The 23,073-nt window shown below is 44.7% G+C and overlaps 1 protein-coding gene across 11 annotated transcripts in view; it reads right to left on the bottom strand.

Annotated features, from left to right (window-relative positions):
- The window catches only part of TMCC1 (transmembrane and coiled-coil domain family 1), a 155,672-nt gene that overhangs the window by 7,055 nt on the left and 125,544 nt on the right, over positions 1–23,073 (bottom strand). For 5 of the 11 annotated variants that reach the window (XM_055557560.1, XM_055557559.1, XM_055557563.1 and 2 more), the window contains 2 exons: positions 13,908–14,842; positions 5,957–5,974 (listed from right to left, as the gene is read on the bottom strand). In XM_055557560.1, the coding sequence (XP_055413535.1) occupies positions 5,957–5,974; positions 13,908–14,842 (953 nt within the window). The other 6 variants (XM_055557557.1, XM_055557565.1, XR_008706039.1 and 3 more) reach the window with 5 other exon arrangements.

The raw sequence follows: 23,073 nt of genomic DNA, 5'->3' as shown, positions 1-23,073 counted from the left end.
CCAGGAAAGTTAGAGACAATCATTTGAATTAAACCTGGCTCACAAATACCATTAGAACAGATTAAAAAGTAAGAGCAGCAGCAGCAGCTACCATTTATCCAATGCTTATGATGTAAACTGGGGCTTCAGCAGTAAAGAATTCGCAGGCACTACTACAGGAGCCGCACGGGACACGGGTTCGATCCCTGGGTCAGGAAGATTCCCTGGAGGAGGGCATGGCAACCCACTCCAGCATTCTTGCCTGGGAAATCCCATGGAGAGAGGAGCTTGTCAGCCTTCAGTCCACAGGATTTTGAAGAGTCAAAGACGACTGAGCGATTTAGCTGAATCGATTTAGCACAGATTATGTAAATTAACTTCCAGAACCCCAAGACAGTAGGTAATACCTTTACTTTACAGATGAGGAAGCTGGAGCTCAGAAAGATACAGAAATTTGCCCAAGGGCAGAGAAATTAAGTAGGGGAGCGAAGACTTGAATCCAGGTAGGTCAGACTCTAAAGCCAGTTCTTAACCATTCAAGAAGCCCAGATGAATTCCCTTCGTAAGAAGGGTGAGTCAGGTCTAAAGTGGATTCAAATCACACAGCTCCACAGGCCCTGGACACTACCACACTGACTGACGGCTTTGAAGCTTTATGTCAAGGCGGAGTCAACAGGAGGACTGTCATAAACAAGATTATGGACCCAGAATAGGAAAGAGGATGGTAACAAGTGTTGGTGAGGATGTGGGGGAATTCGAACCCTGGTATACAGCTAGTGCAACTGTTCTCTGGAAAGTAAGTTTGGAGCTCTAAACATAGTTACCATGTGCCCCAGAAATCTCACTCCAGGTGTACACCAGAGAGAAAGGAAGACTAACTTCCACTCGAAATTCATATACAAATATTAATAGAAGCATTATTCATAATGGCCCCAAATGGAAACAACCCACTATCAACTGATGAATGGATATATAAAGTGTGGTCTATTCATACAACGCAGTGTTACTGGGAAAGAGAGAGAAATGAAGTAATGACACACGCTACAGTATGGATGAGCCTTGAAAATATGTTAAGTGAAGGATGCCAGTAAGGAAGAACTGAAAACTGTATGATTCCATATGCATGAAATATTCAAAATAGGCAAAGCTATAGAGACAGATGATGCTGTGAAAGTGCTGCACTCAATATGCCAGCAAATTTGGAAAACTCAGCAGTGGCCACAGGACTGGAAAAGGTCAGTTTGCATTCCAATCCCAAAGAAAGGAAGTGCTAAAGAATGCTCAAACTGCTGCACAACTGCATTCATCTCACACACTCCTAAAGTAATGCTCCAAATTCTCCAAGCCAGGCTTCAGCAATACGTGAACCGTGAACTTCCAGTTGTTCAAGCTGGTTTTAGAAAAGGCAGAGGAACCAGAGACCAAATTGCCAACATCCGCTGGATCATTGAAAAACCAAGAGAGTTCCAGAAAAACATCTATTTCTGCTTTATTGACTATGCCAAAGTTGTTGTGTGGATCACAATAAACTGTGGAAAATTCTGAAAGAGATGGGAATACCAGACCACCTGACCTGCCTCTTGAGAAACCTGTATGCAGGTCAAGAAGCAACACTTAGAACTGGATATGGAACAACAGACTGGTTCCAAATAGGAAAAGGAGTACGTCAAGGCTGTATATTGTCACCTTGCTTATTTAACTTATATGCAGAGTACATCACGAGAAATGCTGGACTGGAAGAAACACAAGCTGGAATCAAGATTGCCGGGAGAAATATCAATAACCTCAGATATGCAGATGACACCACCCTTATGGCAGAAAGTGAAGAGGAACTACAAAGCCTCTTGATGAAGGTGAAAGAGGAGTGAAAAAGTTGGCTTAAAGCTCAACATTCACAAAAATAAGATCATGGCATCTGGTCCCATCACTTCATGGGAAATAGATGGGGAAACAGTGGAAACAGTGTCAGACTTTATTTTTGGGGGCTCCAAAATCACTGCAGATGGTGACTGCAGCCATGAAATTAAAAGACGCTTACTCCTTGGAAGGAAAGTTATGACCAACCTAGACAGCATATTCAAAAGCAGAGACATTACTTTGCCAACAAAGGTTCATCTAGTCAAGGCTATGGTTTTTCCAGTGGTCATGTATGGATGTGAGAGTTGGACTGTGAAGAAGGCTGAGCGCCAAAGAATTGATGCTTTTGAACTGTGGTGTTGGAGAAGACTCTTGAGAGTCCCTTGGACTGCAAGGAGATCCAACCAGTCCATTCTAAAGGAGATCAGCCCTGGGTGTTCACTGGAAGGAATGATGCCAAAGCTGAAACTCCAGTACTTTGGCCACCTCATGCGAAGAGTTGACTCATTGGAAAAGACTCTGATGCTGGGAGGGATTGGGGGCAGGAGGAGAAGGGGACGACAGAGGATGAGATGGCTGGATGGCATCACTGACTCAATGAACGTGAGTTTGAGTGAACTCTGGGAGTCGGTGATGGACAGGGATGCCTGGCGTGGTGCGATTCATGGGGTCGCAGAGAGTCAGACACGACTGAGCAACTGAACTGAACTGATAGAGACAGAAAGATTAATGGCTGCCAGGGGCTGGGGCAGGGTAGAGAAGATTGTAGACTGATAAACATGTCCTAAACTGATTATGGCTGCATGTGTCTGTGGATATACTAAAACCACTGATTTGCATACCTCAATAAAACTGTTAAAAAAGATTACGGTAGTTTACTTTGAAATGCATCAAAAAACCCAGATAAAGGATAGATAGATGGAAAGATATACAGTAAGACAATATATCAATAGTATGGGAGTTAACTGTATACTTTTTTTCCCCAAGTCTGCAGTGTGTTTTAAAGTTTTATAATAAACATTGGGAAAAAATGACTATAGGTATTACAGCGAGGAGCATTTGGGTATGAGTCCTTTGAGAATCCTACCTCTCAAAGTTGCATGGAGACATCTCAGGTCAGCTCACTTTACATAGCAAATTCCTTCATCTGTAAACTGAGGTTAATAATCTACCTTGAAACATTCGTTTGAGTACACAGGAGGTGTTAAAAAATGTGTTTCTCTTTTATCCACTTTCAATCTACTAAGAACACAGTGGCTGTTTTGAAAATGTTTCTAGTTCATAATGAAGAAGACATCAAGTGAATACTTGCTTCCTGAAAAGAATTCCTGGGAATTTGAAAACCTTTCTAACTAACCAAGTATTTCCTGTGGTGACTGATTCATGCCTTAGTCTCACGTTAGACTAATCCGCAGTCCACATCATTGTGCTAACTACAAAATGAATCCTGTATCTCACACCCTATTTTACATGTTTCTAAGATGATCACTATTTCACACACCTCCCTCCTTTCCCCTTAAGAGTTGTTAAAAATCAGTATGTTACAAAGAGAAATACACCACAAAGTACTGTTTGAAAGGTAAAAAATTTAGTTCCCTGACTATAAAGAATCTTAAATTCTAGGGAACAGAAGAAGCCTTGTTAAATCTCTTTCCATCAAGGAACTATTTCTACAACAGCCCTGACAAGGAATCTCTCTGTGAACACCTCAAGGGGCAGGGTATCATTTTTCTTAAGAGTTGTTTTCATTGCTAGATAGATGCAGCTATCCATCTAAAACTGAACTAAAACCTAGCAGCTCCTCCCTCACACCAAGTCCCTCCCTCAGCTACATTACTTGTGACGCCTGCCTTCAGCAATAAGAGGTAGTTCCCATGGATTCCACAGAACCAATGGACCTTGGTCAAGTCTTGACTGCACACACACCTGTCAGTATCACTCTCTCGCGTGCGCCTCGTGTTATTTGTAAAGATGAGCCTGTATTTTATTCCGGGGGAAGAGGCAGAAGGCAGGAGGTAAGGGCAAGACGCCTGGGAGCCTGGAGGTGGGAGCTAACCGCTGGACAGCCAGGGAGGTCTCAGCACCCGTCACTTTAAGGGAACAGGAATGACGTGAACAGAAAGTTGCCAGGTGCCGAGTGACAGGCAGATCAGGACATAAGACGCTTCTTCTGCCCCTCAAACTTTAACACTTTAACATTTCTTTGAAATGCAACCCCTGAATCCTATATTCTCTTCCAGAATTTTAGATCCAAACTGATGTAGACATTAAGAATTTCCAATGTAATTTTTAAAGTCCCTACTTAAGATTTACCAACCTGCTTTATTGATTTCTTTCACTAAGTTCTTTTTCCTTTAGTATTTCTTTCAGCAAGGCTTTATAAGAGGTAATTTTACCTACATGTGTCTGAAAGTGTCTTGGTTTCACCCTCTTCCTTGAAGAATGAAGCAGGTGGGACAGAGCAGCCTCTGTGTATTTTCTCTTCCGCAGCCCTCTGGAGGTCTCACCGCCATTCTCCGGCAGTATAATGTCGCGTGTGTTTGGTCTGTTTCACACTCAGTCTCTTTCATCAGCTGGATTTCCTGGTGACGCTGGCAACTTTGGCTTCACAGTACTCCATGCGTTCCCTCCTGCAGGTTATCTCCTCTTTTCAGGTTTCGTTTTGAGCTGTTTCGTGGCTTTGAGTTGTGACAAAACATGTTTTGTATACCTACACCTATGAACAGCTAAGATGATTTATCAGAGGACGCTTGAGGCTGGCCCTCGGATTCTTTTTCGACCTGTCTGTAGAAGGGGAGATTCTGTAATGATGTAACACTACTGATGAGTATGTAATGCTACATGTGAATCAGAGTAAGTGCACAAGTCTTCAGTACGTGTTTCTAACTCTTGACCCTTAAAGAACAGTGTCTGTCATATAAAGGTTACTAACATGTCAAAGGCTCTGGAAACCATGTTAGGACTGAACTTTGTTCACCGCACGTTATATCTAAAGGCTCTCCACCTTCACTGTTTCTGCTTTGTGCCTTTTCTTCACTTGAAAATGTTTTTATGCTGTCGCCGTTTGTCCCAGCCCATGAATCTGCTCATCCAGGTTTCAGACTCAAACCCTGACTCTGCAAAACACCGGTGTGAGTGACCCTGTTCACCTGTTAAGAAGTCTATCTCCTCCCAAGGGTGGCTGTGAGGATTACACAGGATATAGATGACAAATGCTTGGCAAAAAAAAAAAGGCCATCCCTAGCGAGGTGGTTCCAGGGGACTGCTTGTCAATCGCCACGGGGTCCCAAGTGCGAGGCGGCTGCACTGTTCACGGCTTCCTGCTTCTGATTCTTTTCTCTAACCCTTCATTTCTTCATCTGTCTTCACGTTCTCAGTCTCACATATTCCAGAATTTTCAGCACTCCCAGTATATCCATGCTGCTTTCCCTATGAAATCACACAGGTGGGTTTACGGGGCAGGCACTCTGTCCTTCTCCACGCTGGGCACAAGCCTCTTCTTGCCTTCTCATCGGGAGGGCCAGCACAAGCACACCGACGCTCCGGCCATCACCCTGGCTCAAGTCCGCCAGGTGACTGAACTAACTGAACTAGCTGGCCTGTTCCAAGCTGTCCTTTAAATTGGTAAAAACTCTCCTATCTGCCTTCCTTTCACGGCATGTGTTGTGTATGCGTGTGAGGCAAAGTCTCTCGAATAAATTGTATTAGGTCTTTGCAAACCTCCAGAAAGAGTTGAGAAGAAAGTGTTAATCCTTACCCTGGGTTACCATGCCCTTGCAGAAAACGAAGGCTTTCAGAAGCTGAACAATTTACTCACAGTTACATAGGAATTAACAGCAACATCCCCTCAGGCTGAGCCTTCCTGAATGGGAAAATGTAACTGGTGCTCCCAAAGACAGCGCTTTATTAGCAGGCAGCTAACTAGCCAAGTAGCACTGGCGTAAGCAGAAGAGCTCCGTTTCCCAACAGACGAGACACAGACAGGTTAGGAGCCTTGCTGAGGTGACACAAAGCTGCAGAACTCAGGGGTGAAGCAAAACCCACAAAGGGTCCAGCTGAAACGGCCCTGTTAATTCATCCACTAAGCGTTTGTTTGCCCTCTTCAAGTCATAAGAATTACCTGGAGAATGATGACTTTCTGAAAGAACAGAAAAGTTGCAGCTGTTATTGTGTAGTGGAAATCCTATCACACTCACACAAACAGTTGTGTTTGGGTTACCATAGTAGTAAAGCACCTCCAATCTGCAGGGAACATCAGGGAGGAGACGGAGAAAGCCATACACTTTGAGGCTTTTGCCAAATGGGACGAACAAAGAGGTTGGCAAGATGCCTCTGGTGCCGTGCAATGCCATCCTCCGGGTTGTCTCACTACCCTGAAAGAACTCGACTGGCCTGTCATTACTAAAACATTTTCCCTAACTTTCCCACCTGGGTCAGGGAAGTTGGTCCCTCAGCTCTTTTCACAACCTGCAAATTGAAAAGCACAAACCTAACCAGGCTTAGCCACTTCCACTCAAACATTTTTTTTTTCAGTGCTTCCAGCCTGAGAGGCTTACATAAACCACATGTGAAATTACAGTCTGCAAACAGACTAGCCCAAAGAGCCCAGTAAAAAATGCTGTGGTATTATGTCGGGTGGTGGAGCATGTGGGGTGGAGGAGTTTAGGGTTCAGTCTAACCAATTAATCACTGTCAGCATCGAAACATCAAAAACGCCAGCAAAGATAAGGAGAACGATAGCTACCTGGCTCACTAGGCCTTTTTATGTGACACGTCTGCCTCGGAGACTCATGGAGACACTGCTCGGTAATCCTCACTTCCTTCCTCTCTGGGAGGTGCTTCGAAATGTAACTTAGAAAGGGGAGGCTGAGAAAAAAAAATGCCACAACTCTCCCCTGCTAGTGAGGTGTAGAAGGATGTGATTCGGTTGCTTCATGCTTCTTGCTGTTTAGATTTGTTTTATTGTTGTCTTTTTTATAACTTCCACCCCGTCCCATACTGTTAGTAAAATGAAAAATCTAAACGACGAAAGGAAGGAAGAAAATACTCTCACCAACTTTCCAACTCCTCCCATTTTGAATATTATAAACTCTTTTGCTCCCTTTATTTTTCAGTGTTTACTTCCAGTCTGAATTCTAAAACGGAGAAGCCAGATACCTAGGGAATTCATAAAAAGAACACCGCCATTCTCTCCTTAAATATTAAAGCCAAACCAGCAGAGGGTGAAAAAAGGGAAACTAAACCGTGAATCAGCCTTTCACGTGTGATTTTTTAAAATCAGTAACTCCCTGTAGGGGACTTGCAACCCCTCATATGACACTACTTGAACTCTCTGGACAGGAAGGGTGGGTGTTCCTGACCCTGCTAGTATGTGACCTTGACTGGCACACGCTTCTCATGTGACTTAACGTGGAGCACAAAGTAGCGTAAGATGAATAATCTCATTTTCAGACTTTTAACTTACAGGTCCTTCCTAAATCATTACAACTCAAATGGAACGTTGACAGCTAAATATGATTTGAGCTTAACTATCTAGTAAACAGAAGGCCTGAACACTGTTAAGATCTTTTTTGAAAAAAGTAGGTTATATCGTATTTGGGGACGTGAAATTCTTCTCCACCAAGATGCAACTGCTCTATCTACAAAGTATTAAAATACATCTAGATTTTTTTTTCCAAAGGAATTTAGAGCAATTTATTCCAGGCTTTTAACAGGATCTGAGTCTAGTCTAGTCTGACCACAAGAATCCATCTGGGTTAAGTTCACCGGTGGGGTGCTTCACCCTTAGGCAATCTACTTTTTTTTTTCCCCCAAGCTTATTTATTTTTTTATATTAAAATTAATTAAAAAATTTTTTTTCAAATTTTGGACTTCCCTGGTGGTCCAGTGGTTAAGACTCTGAACTCTCGGTGGAGGGAGCATGGGTTCGATCCCTGGTTGGGGAACTAAGATCCCACAGGCTGTGTGTCCAATAAATGAAATAAAATATTAAAAACAATTTTTTTTTCCAAATTTTTATTTAACACCCAAAACATTTTGTATTGGGGCACAGCGAAAATACATCTAGATTTGCTGCACGTTTACAATGCATAAATGAATACTGGTCTTGCAAAGTGAAAATTCCCAACTGGTCCTGGAAACTGGTCCAATTCATCCATTGGGTTAGTCAACACAGTAGTCACCTTCCTAGACCAAAGACAAGCCAGGGCTCTTGGGGGCCACATTCCTGACAAGTGAGAAAGCTGGGTGAGCGCACAGTTGGGAATGCACCACCACTCTTCGGGTGTGGCTCAGGAGTCTGGAGCCATCTCTGAGAGCCTGTGGGGCTTCCCTGATTGGGTAACAGGTCACTGGGACAGGATGGCTGAAGAATCTTGTGGAACAGGTATTGAGAGGAACAGGAAGGACTAGGTCCCGGGCCGACTGACACCAACAGGCAACCACAGCAGCAGATGAGTGCATTATCTCCCCAGCACGTCCTAGAGACCCAAGGCGGTTTCTGCCAGTGCTGGACCTGAATGAGCAGACACGGTGGGGGCTGGAGACAGGACGTGCAGTGGGAGCCTGAATGCGCCCCTGGCTGAACTGGGGGAAAGAAAATCGATTTCCCCTCCTTACCTTTTGTTCCCTTATTTATGTCGAGGCCCAAAAAGAGGCTAGGAAAGACTCCACTAGCCTTCAGTTGAAAAGGAAAAAGCACAGTTTCAGTCCCCAATCAACAACAACCAGTCCCCCCAGCTTTCAAGAGAGGCAGTGCGTTATCTTAAAAGACGAAAAGCAGCAGATGCCTCAAGCACAGAGGGAATAAATAAAGGCTACTGGGGGAGACAGCGACGACAGCGTTCTGATATCCTGGCACTGCTCACACCATCCTGGCTGCCCCCACAGACACTGCCTCATTTAGTAATCTCTACAACCCTGCACCATAGACATCATTACCTCGTTTTTATGGAGGAAACTGAGCTTAGGTGAGCCACATCAGTTCACGGCACTCACCGGCATCAGAACTGGCAAGCAAATTCAGGCCTGCCTAACCTCTCTTAACGAACAAAGTGGTCACTTTATTTGCTTGCGCTCCGTCTGTCTGCCCTTCTCCCCTCCCACCTCAGCACCTCTCCAGGGCTAACTTGGGAGGAGCTCATCTGCGTGAAAGTCTCTCAGGTGGAAGATCTCACCCTCTGAATGAAGCGTCTGTCTCCTAGGTGCACCTCTCAATTGGGCTTTTTTCCCTCTTATAAATGAAGAACCACTTTGAGCCAATATTTTCAGTTTCTATTTCAAGCTTATGGCCAAACCTGGTCTACATACCCTCTGCAGACTCCCAGATTGACTGAGATGGGTTTAACCCAAGGAATACAGGGCTACCACAGCTGTATCTGACCATATCTCTGTCTTATGCCGAGCAATAGTAAAATAAATTCACACTTAACAACAGCTTCTCTAGTTAGAACTCCAGTGGCCGGTGCCTAACTGGGTGGGCCTCACTACTGAGCGCTCTGCAGCGTGTGACAGCTGCTCGTGGGGACGGCTCCTTCTGTACTTCTGCTCTTATGACTCAGTGCAATTTTAAAATATCCCTGGGCTTAATACAAACCGTCTCAGAAGCCGATTTCCAAAGAACAGCAATCCCCTTAAAATAGAAGCTTTCAAATGGCATTACTGCTCATCAACACCAGGAGGGTTTTTTGCCTGCCTGATACGACACTGCTTCATGCGGGCAATAGCTGAGCAAAATTCCAGGTCAGATTCCCTATGGGAAAAACGACAAAATGAACCTGTAAGACTACTGATGGACTGTTTTCCTAGTTCTCTCCTGGTTTCAATGTACTTTGCCATAGCGGAACTTCTTCCTACAGTAGCTCAGCACGGTACACTCAATTTGGGAACAGGACTAAACCTCCAGCTTTTAGCAGCCAATTAAATATATGTTAAACCATTTTACTGTGTGACCTGGCAGAAGTCACTTTATCTTTCTGGGTCTCAGGGGACTCATCTCTGGAATGAGATTACACTAGATATCGAAGGGCCCCCTCTATCTCTGAAGTACGAAAGTGAACCCAGTTGCCACGAACCAATCTGTAATAATACTCTAATGGGATGAAGAGATTAGATGGACGAAGAGAATCTGATGTCAGCACAGATTCCATCACTTAAAAAAACAAACACAGCTATATATCTTGTCTCCTGCCTTCTCAGATATATGATCCCACTCATACCTGAGAGTCCAAAGCAAAGCGCAATACTAAACACCTAGTTAGGGGCCCAAGTTTGAGGCGGAGTCCAGATCCAAGCTCTGCGACACTGACTGCCTGGGCTAAGTGTGTGTGGGCGCTGAAGACACACTCTTCACTCGTGGTACAATCATGTGGGTGAAGAGAGGTTTCTGAGTAATTCTGATGATTCCAAAGAAGATGGTCTTGGGCAAAACTCTTTTCCCTGGTGCAACTCACTGGCGTAGAGACCAATGGGAAGCACTCACCAATGAACTGACTGATGGTACTGGAAAGGACTCTGAAAAAGGGGGAAATCAGGATGCGGTAGTGGAGGTTTACTTAAGTAGGGGTCCCTTATTATTCACCTAAAGTGTTGTACAAGCTTAAGCATTCACAGAATTTTATAGAATATGTTAAAAATAGAGAGAACTTTTACAGAAATAGACACTGGGTCCTCAAAAAGGCCCTAAAGCTCTTGCTATTAAAGTCAATGCTTCTTAGAGCTAGACTCTAGGTTAGTCTGTCAGTCAGACAGATTTCAGGGTTGACTTTGGGAAAACACTTGTCCTGGAATGAAGAGACCTCAGGCTTTGGAGTCACATTAAACTGGGTGTGATTCCTGGCTTTACCATTTAGAGTAATCTTTGGCAAAACTTAAAACCTCACTGAATTTCAATTTCCTCATCTGTAAACTTGGGTTTAGGGTTTCCCAGGTGGCTCAGTTGTAAAAAATCCACCTGCCAATACAAGAGGTGTGGGTTTGATCCCTGGGTCGGGAAGATCCCTGGAGAAGGAAATGGCAACCCGCTCCAGTGTTCTTGCCTGGAGAATCCCATGGACAGAGGAGCCTGGCGGGCTGCAGTCAGCCCAGTCGCCGAGTCGGACACGACTGAGAGACTGAGCCACAAAATCGGGTGCAGTGTGCCTACAGGTCCACCATGAGGGTCAGCAAATATGCAGGAAACATCTAGCACAGTGGGCATCCTAGGAGTTTACGGAATGCTGCCTGAGGCAGAGTCCTCCTCCTCCTTTAACACTGTGCCTGGCCTTCCTCCTGTCAACTCAGATGTTAGTAAAATAAACTAAAGCAGCAAAAATAAGCAGAAACCCATCTAGAGCAGCCATGGACACATTAATAGGTTTCCTGGTCACAGAAGAGTCTCATGAGTCCAAGCCCTTCCAGGCCTGGAACAGAGCAGACACAGAAATCCGCAGAGAGAGGCTGCTGCAGGCAGCTCGCTCAGAGCGTGGAGGAGGTGTGGGAAGGACAGAGGACCAGCTGCCCAGGACCACTTACTGCAGAAGCATGCACGCTTCCACCTGCACGGGGCTGGGAGGATCCTTCTAGGCCAGAACACTACTGCTCTCAGCTATTTCCACTCACGTCAGGTTCAACAGACTGCTCTGCTAAAAGAAGGGAGAGAAGTGCTGCAAAAATGCTTAAAATGTGAAAAGTTGTAGTGCCTTAAAGAATACACTACAATCCGTGGCAGAAATCTCATTTATGTGAAACAGTGCAAAGACCAACAAAATTAGACAAATATATTTACCGTGTAAAGACATGTGGAAGAGAGGAGAATTCCCTTATTGCTCTATTCATGGAAATACTGGTGGAAGGAAATAATTGAGTAAAACGGTTGTTGACTTTTCCACTGCTTTTCTTGGGGAAAAAAAAAGATTCCGTTTAAAGGAAAGACCACTCTCAAGCTCAAGTGATGTGACAGATATGTCTTCCTCCTGCCCCTTCGGTTTTTGAAAATTCATAAGTTCCTTTTATTCTCTCTTCATTCCAGAAAACTAGGCATTCACTTACCAGAATCCAAAATGCAATGAAAGGAGTGCACTTCTCCTTACGTTACAAGTGGCTTGGCTGTGATTCTTTTAATGAGGTACTAATGAGGACCTAAAGGTTCTGTCCTGTCTGTGAATTATTTTAAATGGACACAGAGGTGGCCTTGGGAGACTTGTTTTTCAACTCCCCGATTTTCTCACACTGGCCTATACCGGACTTGAAGGCATAACAAACTCTATATGAATTTTAAGCTCTGGAAGAATTTAAAAACTGGAATGTTTTGCTGTCCTTTCAAAATAAAGAGGTCAAAGCAGGCAGTTGTTTTTCTGAGCAACTGACCATGGGACGCCCAGGTCTCCATGTTCAGGGCAATGTATTTTAATAGCAGCACTAGCAGCTGCTACCTAACATCAATCAAGCACTATGGGGCCAGGCACTGAGCTACGTGCTGTGCATAAATGATTTCATTCAAATGGCACAATCATCCTATGAAGGACTATTATTACTTCTATGCTAGAGACGAGGAAATCAAGACTTAGAGAGGTTAAGAATCTTGTCCAGTTTTCAAGATTAGAAAGTGGCAGGACTAGAATTTGAACCTGGGAGTTAGGTGTTTTTAGAATCTGAATATGTGTCAGATTGCTCGCTGTTTTAGACACTGTTTTCTAAGCACACTCTGTGTGTGTGCTCAGTTGTGTCAGACTCTCTGCAACCTCGTGAACTGTATGTAGCCTGCCAGGTTCCTCTGTCCTTGGAATTTTCCAGGCAGGAATACTGGGGTGGGTTGCCATTTCCCTCTTCATCTAAGTATATTAAAGAATATATAAAACAATGACATAAGAACAGTCATTCACTTGCTTTTGGAACTTCATTTCTCTCTCCCACACTTCTCTCTTCTTCTCCCTTCAAGTCTAAAGTCAGAATTGAAGGACAGAAGAGTGGAAATAAGAGGTAGGGCTGAGTGACATTTTACCACCTGGAAAGAGCGTGCTGCTGTAACTCCTCTCGGAACTGACACACGCGAACAATTAATCTCAGGCCCTGAAATTACCTCATAAAAGCAAACTTGAAAAAAAAATCATTTTCATTATTTTTTTTTCCCCAAGAGGTAAAGGAACCTTAAGAAATTGTTCAATCCTTGACACTACAGTAAAAGTACCGAGACTCTAGATGCGAAGTGGGACAGGACCAGACGCGGGCCTTTCAGGGCCTAACCTGTGGCTGTGAGCAGGACGTGCGGCTCCTGTAATACCGGCCCTTCCATCTATCTCAGAGAGGGGGCCTGGCCCTGGCGGACACCACCAGCCGCATGCGATGGGAACACGAGGCAAAGATGTGGAGAATGGTTAAGCGTGGTCTAATATGAATACAGTGTGTGCTGTGAAACACAAAAAAGAGACCGGCTCCTACCTTTAGCACAGATTATGACTCCAAGCACTCAGTCCTTGGAGAATTTTCTAACTACTGTAGAACCATTTTATGTTTAAGTCCACTCTCATTCAAAGAGCTGGCAATTCATGAAAGTAACAGACAGGCTTATCTAGATTTATTTCCAGTCTAAATCTTTCTGTATCAATTGCCCAGATAAGTGTGTTTAAAGTCAAATATCTACAAGGTTCACTACATTTGGCTGGGCTCTATCTTTGATTTCTACAGAGTTCAGAGGGTTATAGATCTTTTCAGTTTCATGTAGTAGAGCTATGGACTGCAATGGTTTGTGGTGCTGGGATTATAAGAAAGTAGGTGGAAAGCCTTGGCTCCATTTGGAAGTTGAAGACAGGAGATCTACAGTGACTGGTGTGAGATCTTGGGAGTCATTTAACTCTTCTGGCCTCTTTTTTGCTCTCTCTGAGAAGAACTCATGCCAACATCAGACAACATATCTAAAGCGCTGTGGAAACCCCAGAGAAAGACTCTACACAGGCCTTTTAAAGCTGTGTCTCCGCAGACACAGAGAACAGACTTGTGGGCACGGGATGAGAGGAAGAGGGTGGGGCGAACTGAGAGAGGAGCGTGTTAACACAGACACTGTCATACATCTAGGACTTGAATCCCGTATCACTTACCTATATCGCTCCTCCTGTAAGGCCTGCATTATTAGCGAATAGTCCCTCTGATAATGTTCCTTGAGGGTCTCAAAAGATTCCTCGAGTCGGGCCTGGGTTTCCCGGATCTCCTGGACCTCGTGCAGCAGTGCATCGAACCCTGAGCTCTGCATGTCCAGGGTGTTGGTTCTGGAGCTGGATGCTCCTACGGCGAGGCCGCCGGCGGTGCTGTTGGCGCCCACTGAGCCCGAGGTGGCGCTGGAACAGTCCTCCTCACTCCCATACTTGGGGCTGGACTGAAAGGTGGAAATGGCCCCCAAGGCCTTCCCTGCTTCGTCCACCTGCCCTTCCTCTAAAGAGTCCTTCAGGTTGGGGATGTTGTCGGCGCTGCCAAACTTATTCCGAATTAGAGATGCGATCTCTCTGGGCTTGGAGACCACGGCCCCGGCGGCCGAGTGGGTTGCCTGGGAGAAGCTGGACAGCCCCCCCTTGACGCTGTCCACCACGCCTTCGCTGAAGCCAGTCACCTTGGCGCCCACGTCCTTCAGCCCCTGGTGCATGTCCCTGAAGACGTCCTTTGGCTGCCGGGGGATCCCATTCTGCTCCACCTCCCGGAGCTTCCTGTGGTAGTGCTCGAGCTTCTTCTGCAGCTGCTGGATGGTCTGGGCGGACTTCTGGTTCTTCTTCTCAAAGACCTGCTTGATGCGGGCGGCCTGCTGCTTGTCCGCGCTGTTGGCCAGCTTCAGGTACTCAGCCACGTTGTCGTCCCGGGCCGTCTGTGCAATCTTGATTTGTTCCGTGAGCTTCAGGATCTTCTGCTGCAGGTGGGCAATAGCAGCCTTTGTGCGCTGAGGGTCTGGGGTTCCATCCACCGAGTCTGTGTGCAGGCTGCCATCTGTGCTGGAGGCCACCGCACTGGAGGTCTGGGCAAGGCTGCTCACTTCCAACCGCTCGATCTGGTGTGAAAGCAAGAGGGGGAGGTTAGAAGGAGCCCAGGAGGACTCGCTCTCCACCATTGATGGGCCCCAACGTATTGAAAAAGTTCACCTACTCAGCACAGAGCGTTGTTCTAATTGTTTAAATCCCTCAGTCCTATCTGACTCTCTGTGATCCCATGACTGGAGCCCACCAGGCTCCTCTGTGCATGGGATTCTCCAGGCAAGAATCCTGGGGCGGGTTGCCATTTCCTCCTCCAGGGGATCTTTCCCACCCAGGGATCGAACCCACATCTCCTGCATTGGCAAGTGGATTCTTTACCGCTGAGCCACTGGGGACGCCCACTCAGCACAGAGTGCTGACCCAGTTCCTCCTGTCCTGTACCAGCCCCCTCACCCTCTTGGATACTGTCCCCAAACAAGCACACTTTGCTTTAAGCAAAACAGATACATGAGAAAAGATTTGCAGAGGCTGGAATCTATGCAAAAGGTCTTCTGCTAGAGGATTTCTTACAGTACTGCTTTACATAATAAAGCTCTCCTAATGAGTTTAAAGCATGAATTAATTCACACTCAGCAGACATACTTGTGTTTAGAAGTTTATCTATGTACAAGATAGTACATCTGCATTTCAATTTAATCATATGAAAATTGTCTCCGTATTCAGACGCTACTGTATTCCAATTCTTGCTTTCAGATTACAGTCATCTGAAAATGTTGGTGAGAAAGGTAACTTAAGTGGCTACATATAAAAATCCAATTGTTATCACGTGTCTTTTTAATCAAACCACATCAAGGGGTACGGAATCATTCTGTCTGTTCCAACAGGGACACTAAATTGGAAGTTGGTGGCATGTGAAGGGGGAGAACGGGAGGGTCCTGTTGAAAGTGGCAAGCATGAACATGGTAAGGGCTTGAGAGTTAAAAGCCCATATCACAAGTAGCTGTGATAAGCTTGGGCAAGGTAACACGAACTGTCTGGGACAGAGACAGAAGAAGTAAGTAATTAAACAAGTCAGGGACTAAGTTCAGGCCTTGTGAAGTTCAAATTTTATGCGTTCTGTCTACTCAAAGATTTTTATTAGGCAAGGGACTCCAAAACACATACAATGACTATCTTCCTGTGTGTGTGTGCAACCATTCAAGGGAGCCAAAGAAGAAGACGACAAATTGTTAAGATTTGAAAACTTCAACTATCATACTTCAAAACCATCAGGCCAAAGCTAAGGGAAGGTTGAGTTTCTCTAACTCAGGAGAAAAAAGCCCTTCCAAAAGGTGTGCCTGGATGTGGCTTGTGGTGATGAATTAGGGCAGGGCCCATGCAAAAAGAGGATGAGATGGTTGGATGGCGTCACTGACTCAATGGACAAGAGTTTGAGCAAGCTCCAGGAGATAGTGAAGGACAGGAAGGCCTGTGTGCTGAGGTCCATGGGGTCACAAAGAGTCGGACACAACTGAACAATGACAACCATGCAAAAAGGCTTTAGACACTGCTCTCTATTGAGTAGTAACAGTAAGAAATAATGAAATAACCATTGTGGGGTAAAAAAAATTCCCACTAGGAGTGACAATGTACAAGTTCACCACCCTGGAGAAAGAAGGGCATATTCTTTTCCTTGTTTCCCATCCCTAATCTTGTTTACCAGTAAACAAGATGGTAGCAAGAACAATATAGAGGTTACTCTCATATTCTGAAAGGCCAAATCAATAATTCTATAATGACAATAATACACCAAATCTGAAATATTCATGAAATGCTGACCATTAACTTGTCAGTCTAGAGACGCATCCCTCTTTCCCATCTTGGCTGCACCTCCTCAGTTTGCTGTCTGAGCAGGGACCACGCTGATCTCTAAGACACATGCAGTTCACAACTGGGTTCAGTATATTACTACTGATGTGAATAGCAAACAGTATTATTTTCCTTCCAGATGAACAGAAGTGAACTACTGTATGCTGAAATAAAAGCAAAAGATAATCTCTAACCGAAACGAGTAACAAAAATGACATTATGCTCCACTAACAAAACGGATATGCACAAGAGTCAGGAAGCAGGACGATAACCATGTTGGGTCCCTTCTCCATCTACCCTGCTCATCTCTAGGTGCCTGCTCATCAGCGTGGAAGGGCCAGGGGGAAGGCAGCAGAGGTGAAGATGAGCCAGAGTTCCAGCTAACTGAGCTGCCCAGAGTTGCAAGAGAAGCTCTTGGAAACCCACTCTGCTCAGGGCCTCAGAGTCACTCTCTCAGGCTGCACAGAGCTCCCACAGCGTGATTTTCTCTCTGAATGGGATTTCAGATCCCGTAACTACCGTGCATATAATCACATGATCCTGACTGTGTGCTTATGCTTGACAGCTCCCCATCTACCAGTGTAACAGGAAGGCAAACAAGAAACACCTCTAGACTGAGGACCACAAGCTTACGCATGGTCTAGTTTCCTTAGGCTCTTTCTTATCAATCTGAATATCAACTTCTACGCATCCTGTTGTCTGAGGAAGTGTCGACATGGAAATCAAGTGTCACTGTTACTCTGGGAGGACACACATGGATCATACTGCTCAAAAGATACTGTTGGGACTAGAATCGAGGTGTTTTAAATGTATTTATTATTTATTTATTGAAATGTATCTATTTTACAATGATGTGTTCATTTCTGCTGTAGAGCAAAGTGACTCAATTATACACACATATATACCTTGTCTTCCATTATGGTTTATCACAGAATACTGAATATCGTTCCCTGTGCGACAGAATAGGACCTTGCTCTCAGAATCAAGGTTTGATTCCATCGCTAAAATTGCAAAAACCTTATAAAGGTGGGTTGCAATTTGAAATGGCAACCCACTCCAGTATTCTTGCCTGGTGGATCCCATGGACAGAGGAGCCTGGCAGGCTACAGTCCATAGGGTCGCAAAGAGTCGGACACGACTGAACGACTTCACACACATATAAAGGTTCAATATAATCATTTACAAATGATCACAGTTTAGATGTGATGTTACTTTCCTGCACAGCAACTGAAGAGATAATCCAGATTCTCTCTACTCTGACTTCTCTATCTGGGCTGTCTGGAGCCCCACTGTGTCCTTCCCGTGCCTGATTCCCACTTAGCATAAGCAATATGCCTGCGAGAACACAGCTGACAGAATCCACTGTCCTCAGCATCGAGAAAGAAGACTAACCCTCAGTTTCAGCACAAGGGTAGTTTAGACTTGAGACCATGAATCCCCGGGTTACCCAGTAACTCCTCCCAATTTTGGCAGGCACTCTTCTTAAAAAGGAAGAAGAGCAAGAGAAATTGGGAGAAGAGGGGAGGGGGCAGAAAGAAAAAGGAAGAAAGAGAAAGATACACTGAAACTGCAGAGTTACAGGACAGGGGTGAGAATGCTCCCTTGTTATCGATGGTGCTGTGAACCAAGTCCTTGGTGGCCTGAATACTTAGCACTGGAAGGGCTGACTCAGCCATGAGTTGTAAATGTACCAGCTGCAAAGTTTGCTTTCCCAAAAGTCTTTGCTAGCGTACGAGGCTCTCCACATCTAACAATGTAAAATTTCATTCCTACTTCACTCCAGACAAACTTAAAACTAAATTGCCAATATAAAAAGAATGTTTTGAACCTTTTTAGAAGGCAGTAGTGGAAAACAGGAGAAGGTTTTCTTAAACGGAAAAAGGCACAGACCAGAAAAATAAGACTATTAAGTCTGGCTACAGTTCCTATAGCAGGGAAGCAGGGGTTCTGGCATAAACTGCTCGGGTTCAAAACTGGCTTTGCTACTTACTAGCCATGTGACACTGGGCAAGTTGCTCAACCTCTGTGTTCGTTTTGTCAAGTGTACAATAGGGATAGTACTAAAGCACACAAAATCAGCTCAAAAACAGCTGAAAAAGCACTAATATACAATAATACTCGTGGCAATAATCCTGATCACCTGTGAACTTGGCACTACAAGTCTAGTTTGTCTCAAACAGCCCTTTTCTGTTGAGAACCACTTAAGACCCCACTCTCTTTTCTACCACCAACACTTTTCAGGTCTATCTTCATAAAGAACAAAGTTTTAAAATCATCTCGTGGGTGTCACTGCGTATGTGACAATTCACTGAAACGTGAACTCTGGTGGGGTCTGCTCACTAGCTTTGGAGCTACTGATCCCACCATGTACCTCAGCAGAATTGTGACCAAAAAAAAAAAAACCAAAACTGTACCATGGGTCAACCTGGGAGTAATGGAAACTTTCCATTTGAATCTATGTATGCTAAGGGCACAACTGGAATGCAGCTCTCCGGCCAGGGCGCACAGCTTCACACGTCCAGTCTTCTGCCTTCAAGGGCACAATCTCCTTTCCTTTCCTGGCTGGGAATCTGTCCTGACGGCCTCCTGCTCCCAGCTGGATTCATGTGTGCAGTCACTCAGTGGTGTCCGACTCTTTGCAACCCCGTGGACTGTAGCCCGTCAGGCTCCTCTGTCCATGGGGATTCTCCAGGCAAGAATACTCGAGTGGGTTGCCATTTCTTCCCCTAGGGGGACCTTCCCACCCAGGGATTGAACTCGGGCCTCCTGTGTCGCAGACAGATTCTTTACGGCTGGAGCCACCCGGGGAGCCCTGGAGTCACGGCTCTTCCTTTCTATCCCACACATCTATGCGCCTGCATCACTGTGCTGATCACATCATGCTGATACGATTGTGTGAGTGGGCTGCTTCTATTGACGGTTCCTGTGGGGTGGGGTCATCACTCATCTTTGTGCCCTGCGAAGGTATCGCAATGCCTTGGACAAAGAAAATATCCAGTAGGGGTTCAATATAAATGCTTACTAGCGTGTCCTTCAAAGGATCCTTTTAGAGCTCATACACCATGCAGTGACTGAGCCTATGTGACTATGAATGGAACAAAGGTCAGAATTTTTTTAAGAAAAACACCTTCCAACAGGTGATACACATTCCTCCAAGGCTGCTGAGGAAAAGCTACTGCCTGAGCTGAATATGCGTTGAGATGATTAAGGTCCTCTCTGGCCCACCCTGCTCCAGCCCACTGCAAAGAATCCATTATGGAATCCAGGGCCGCTGCTCAGAAGGCTCCATCACAGGAGAACTGCTTTCCTGCTTGTGTGAAACACAGCTCTGAGGATGAGCACTGCCAGCTGTACTTCAGGCCTGATGCGTGGGTTTGATGGGTTCATGTGAGCCCGGGATGGGGGGGGAGGGAGGGAGGAAGAGAAAGAAAGAACAGAATAGAAAGAGATCACAGGCAACCTACAACCACAGCACTGACGGTGTAAGTATAAATTATATGCTGCTTTTTTATGGTTAGGGGCTGTTTCTGTAAGCACAGGTTCACTGTTCAACTTAACCACGGGGCTTCAGGTATCAGGTCGCGTATGCCACTGGAAATGTCCAAGCAGAGACGTCACGCCTGAGTGCTAGAACTGTCACATGAGGATGCACTCCCAGTTGCAACAGATTATCCCTGCTTCCTTCTGATTTTAAGGTTTTAACTTTTGTGAAAAAGAAATAGTGACTTGGGGTATGGGTTTTTCAAAAATCTTTCTCATAAATCCTCAGAATGAAGAATGACTAGTCTGAAGCACACAGATCTGCTAATATTAAAGTGACTTTCTAGTTTTTGAGCAGGTGCTAACGAGCAAAAGAAGAAAGTGACACAGAAAAATGCTTTCACTGCTGAAGATTTAAGAATGCATGTATCAGTAAAACCCGTGTGTGGATAAGCGAATCTATAAAACTGCCACCAATGAGTTCCCCTTTACAAGTTAATTTCCCACAAATACTCTTAGGACACAGTCTAATTAAGACAAAAGATTTCTAAGCCTTAGCTTAATCCTATTTATTTCAAGCAAGTCTGATAAAACAAAAGTCTAAAAAGCAATGAAAGAATCTGGAAAGCTCCATGTGGTTTGTGATAATCTGGTTCTCTCTGGACTGGCTATTGTTAGGTTTACATGTGGAGTAAAAAGCTCTAAGGAGGTGCTATATAAACTGTACACCCTCAACTCCATTTTATGGCTTGATTACTCTTCTTTCTCTTTAAATGGTCTTAGATATAATGCATATGCTAACAGTTTCCAAATGTATACTGTAGCCCATACTTTCCTTAACTCTAGACTCATATACCCAACTACTCACCTGCTATCTCTACTTGGATGTCTAACAATCACTTCAAATTTACTACATACAAAACTGAGTTCCTGACGTCTTCCTAACCTGTGCCCCCTGCAATCTTTACCATCTCGGTAATGGCTACTTTACTGATCCATGCAATCATAAAGCATAAAGAGTTTAAGTTGTCCACAAACACAAAGTAAAGAAGTGGCCAAACCACTGTTTGAACTCAGGTAGCCTGGCTCCGGAGCCTGCGCTGTTACCAACATGTGTAGTATGTTGCCGCAGCAAAATGTTTCGAGTTCTACTTGCAGAATCTGCCTGCTTCTCATTGTACCTCAGCTGCTGCCACTCTGGTCTACGACACTATCAGTTCTTCCCCGCATGACTGCAATCATCTCCTACACTATTACAGCAATAATATTTTTACAGTCGAAAATATTTCAGCAGTCCTTAAAAACCTAAGTCAGATCACAACAACAGTCTTTTACATGTATAACTTTCTGGTGGCTCCACACATTGGTCAGAGTAAAAGCTAAAGTCCTTACAATGGATGACATATAAATCAACATTCTCAAATAGAACATAACGGATATAATCAAGCTGATACTTCAGAGTAATAATGGGACAGCAGTAACTTAAAAAAAAGAACTAAATTAAACACATCAATTAAAAATACTGTCAATAAAAAATTTAAAAAAATTTAATTCTACTATGAAAAAAACAGCATAAAGATGTGACTAGTGTGGATTTCAGTGCATGCTCAATCACTTAGCTGCAGCTGACTCTGCAACCCCATGGACTGTGGCCCACCAGGCTCCTCTGTTCATGTGATTTCCCAGGCAAGAATACTGGAGTGGGTCGCCATCTGCCCCAGGGGATCTTCCTGACCCAGGGATCAAGCCCACAGCTCCTGTGTCTCCTGCATTGGCAGGTGGGTTCTTTACCACTGAGCCACCCGCGAAGCCCCATCCATCAGGTCACACAAGCCAAAACCAAACCATGCCAAAGCCCAGGAATCATCCTTGACATCACCTGCCTTCTACCTGTATCCACTCCAATACCCACTCCTATCCATTCTTTTCCAAATTTCCATCAAAGTATAATACTCGCCACCCATCTCTACTTATTTCTACCATCAAACTCTTAGGACGAAATCTCGTCCTCTCTCTGCTGAATCACTCACACTGACTGATCTATCTGTATTCATGTAGGCCCTCAATTAAACTGAAGATTTTAATATTTAAAAAAGGAAGTCCTAAACCACCCAATCCTTACATTATTTTAGTAGCTTCCCACACTCTTGAAGTATTAAGAACAAGAACCTGAACTCGGTCGACAAATTCTACGTGACTGGGCCCTGGATCTCTCTCTAGCTTCATCTCATAGCGTGCTCCTCCCACTCCAGACACTCTGGCCTTTTTCAGGCGCTGCTGCACATCCTTTCTTCTCTCACGGTGGATAAAAAGTTATTGCTCGCCGTCTGTCTCGACAAAGATGAGGTCACTGGCCACTGTGATTGCTGATCTTCAACACATCCTGAAAGCGTTTCAGACCAGAGATCAAGAATGAGGGACTCTGTGCTCTGGGAAAAACTGGCAGAACTGGCCTTCAGATAGTTAAAGATACTTTTCAGGAAAAGATTTTATGACCCCAATTTCCTGCATCTTTTCAGATCTCGAAAAGCACTAAAATCATTAGTGAAGACACTTGCTTCTCGTGACCAGTAGTAACCTGCTCTAGACTAGCAGCACTGTCTATAAAAACGTATGCGTGAATCCCGTTAACAAAATCACACATACACTAACGCCACCCCTCTCTTTGCAGAAATTCCTCACAGCTATCTGAGAGACTGTCTCCCATGCTATAGTCCTCATTATGTTCCCAAATAAAACTCAAGTCACAACTCTGACGTTGTGTATTTTTTCAGTCAACGTCACCACGGGATCTTTGCTCATGCAGTATTGCCTACTGTCCTTTCTTCAACTCTCAGCCAGGCATTTTGCTAGGCGCCTGGGCATATACTGACAAACAAAATAAAGTCTATTCCTTCATGAAGCTTAGGGCTAAGACGGGAAAAGTGGTAGAGAGAAAAAACCAGCAATCAAATGAGATATATTGCGAAAAGTGCTACAA

This window comes from Bubalus kerabau, chromosome 20 (genome assembly GCF_029407905.1).
Source record: "Bubalus kerabau isolate K-KA32 ecotype Philippines breed swamp buffalo chromosome 20, PCC_UOA_SB_1v2, whole genome shotgun sequence".
Lineage (NCBI taxonomy): Eukaryota > Metazoa > Chordata > Mammalia > Artiodactyla > Bovidae > Bubalus > Bubalus kerabau.
The sequence above is the reverse complement of the archived record's forward strand: the minus strand, read 5'-3'. Positions and strand labels throughout refer to the sequence as shown.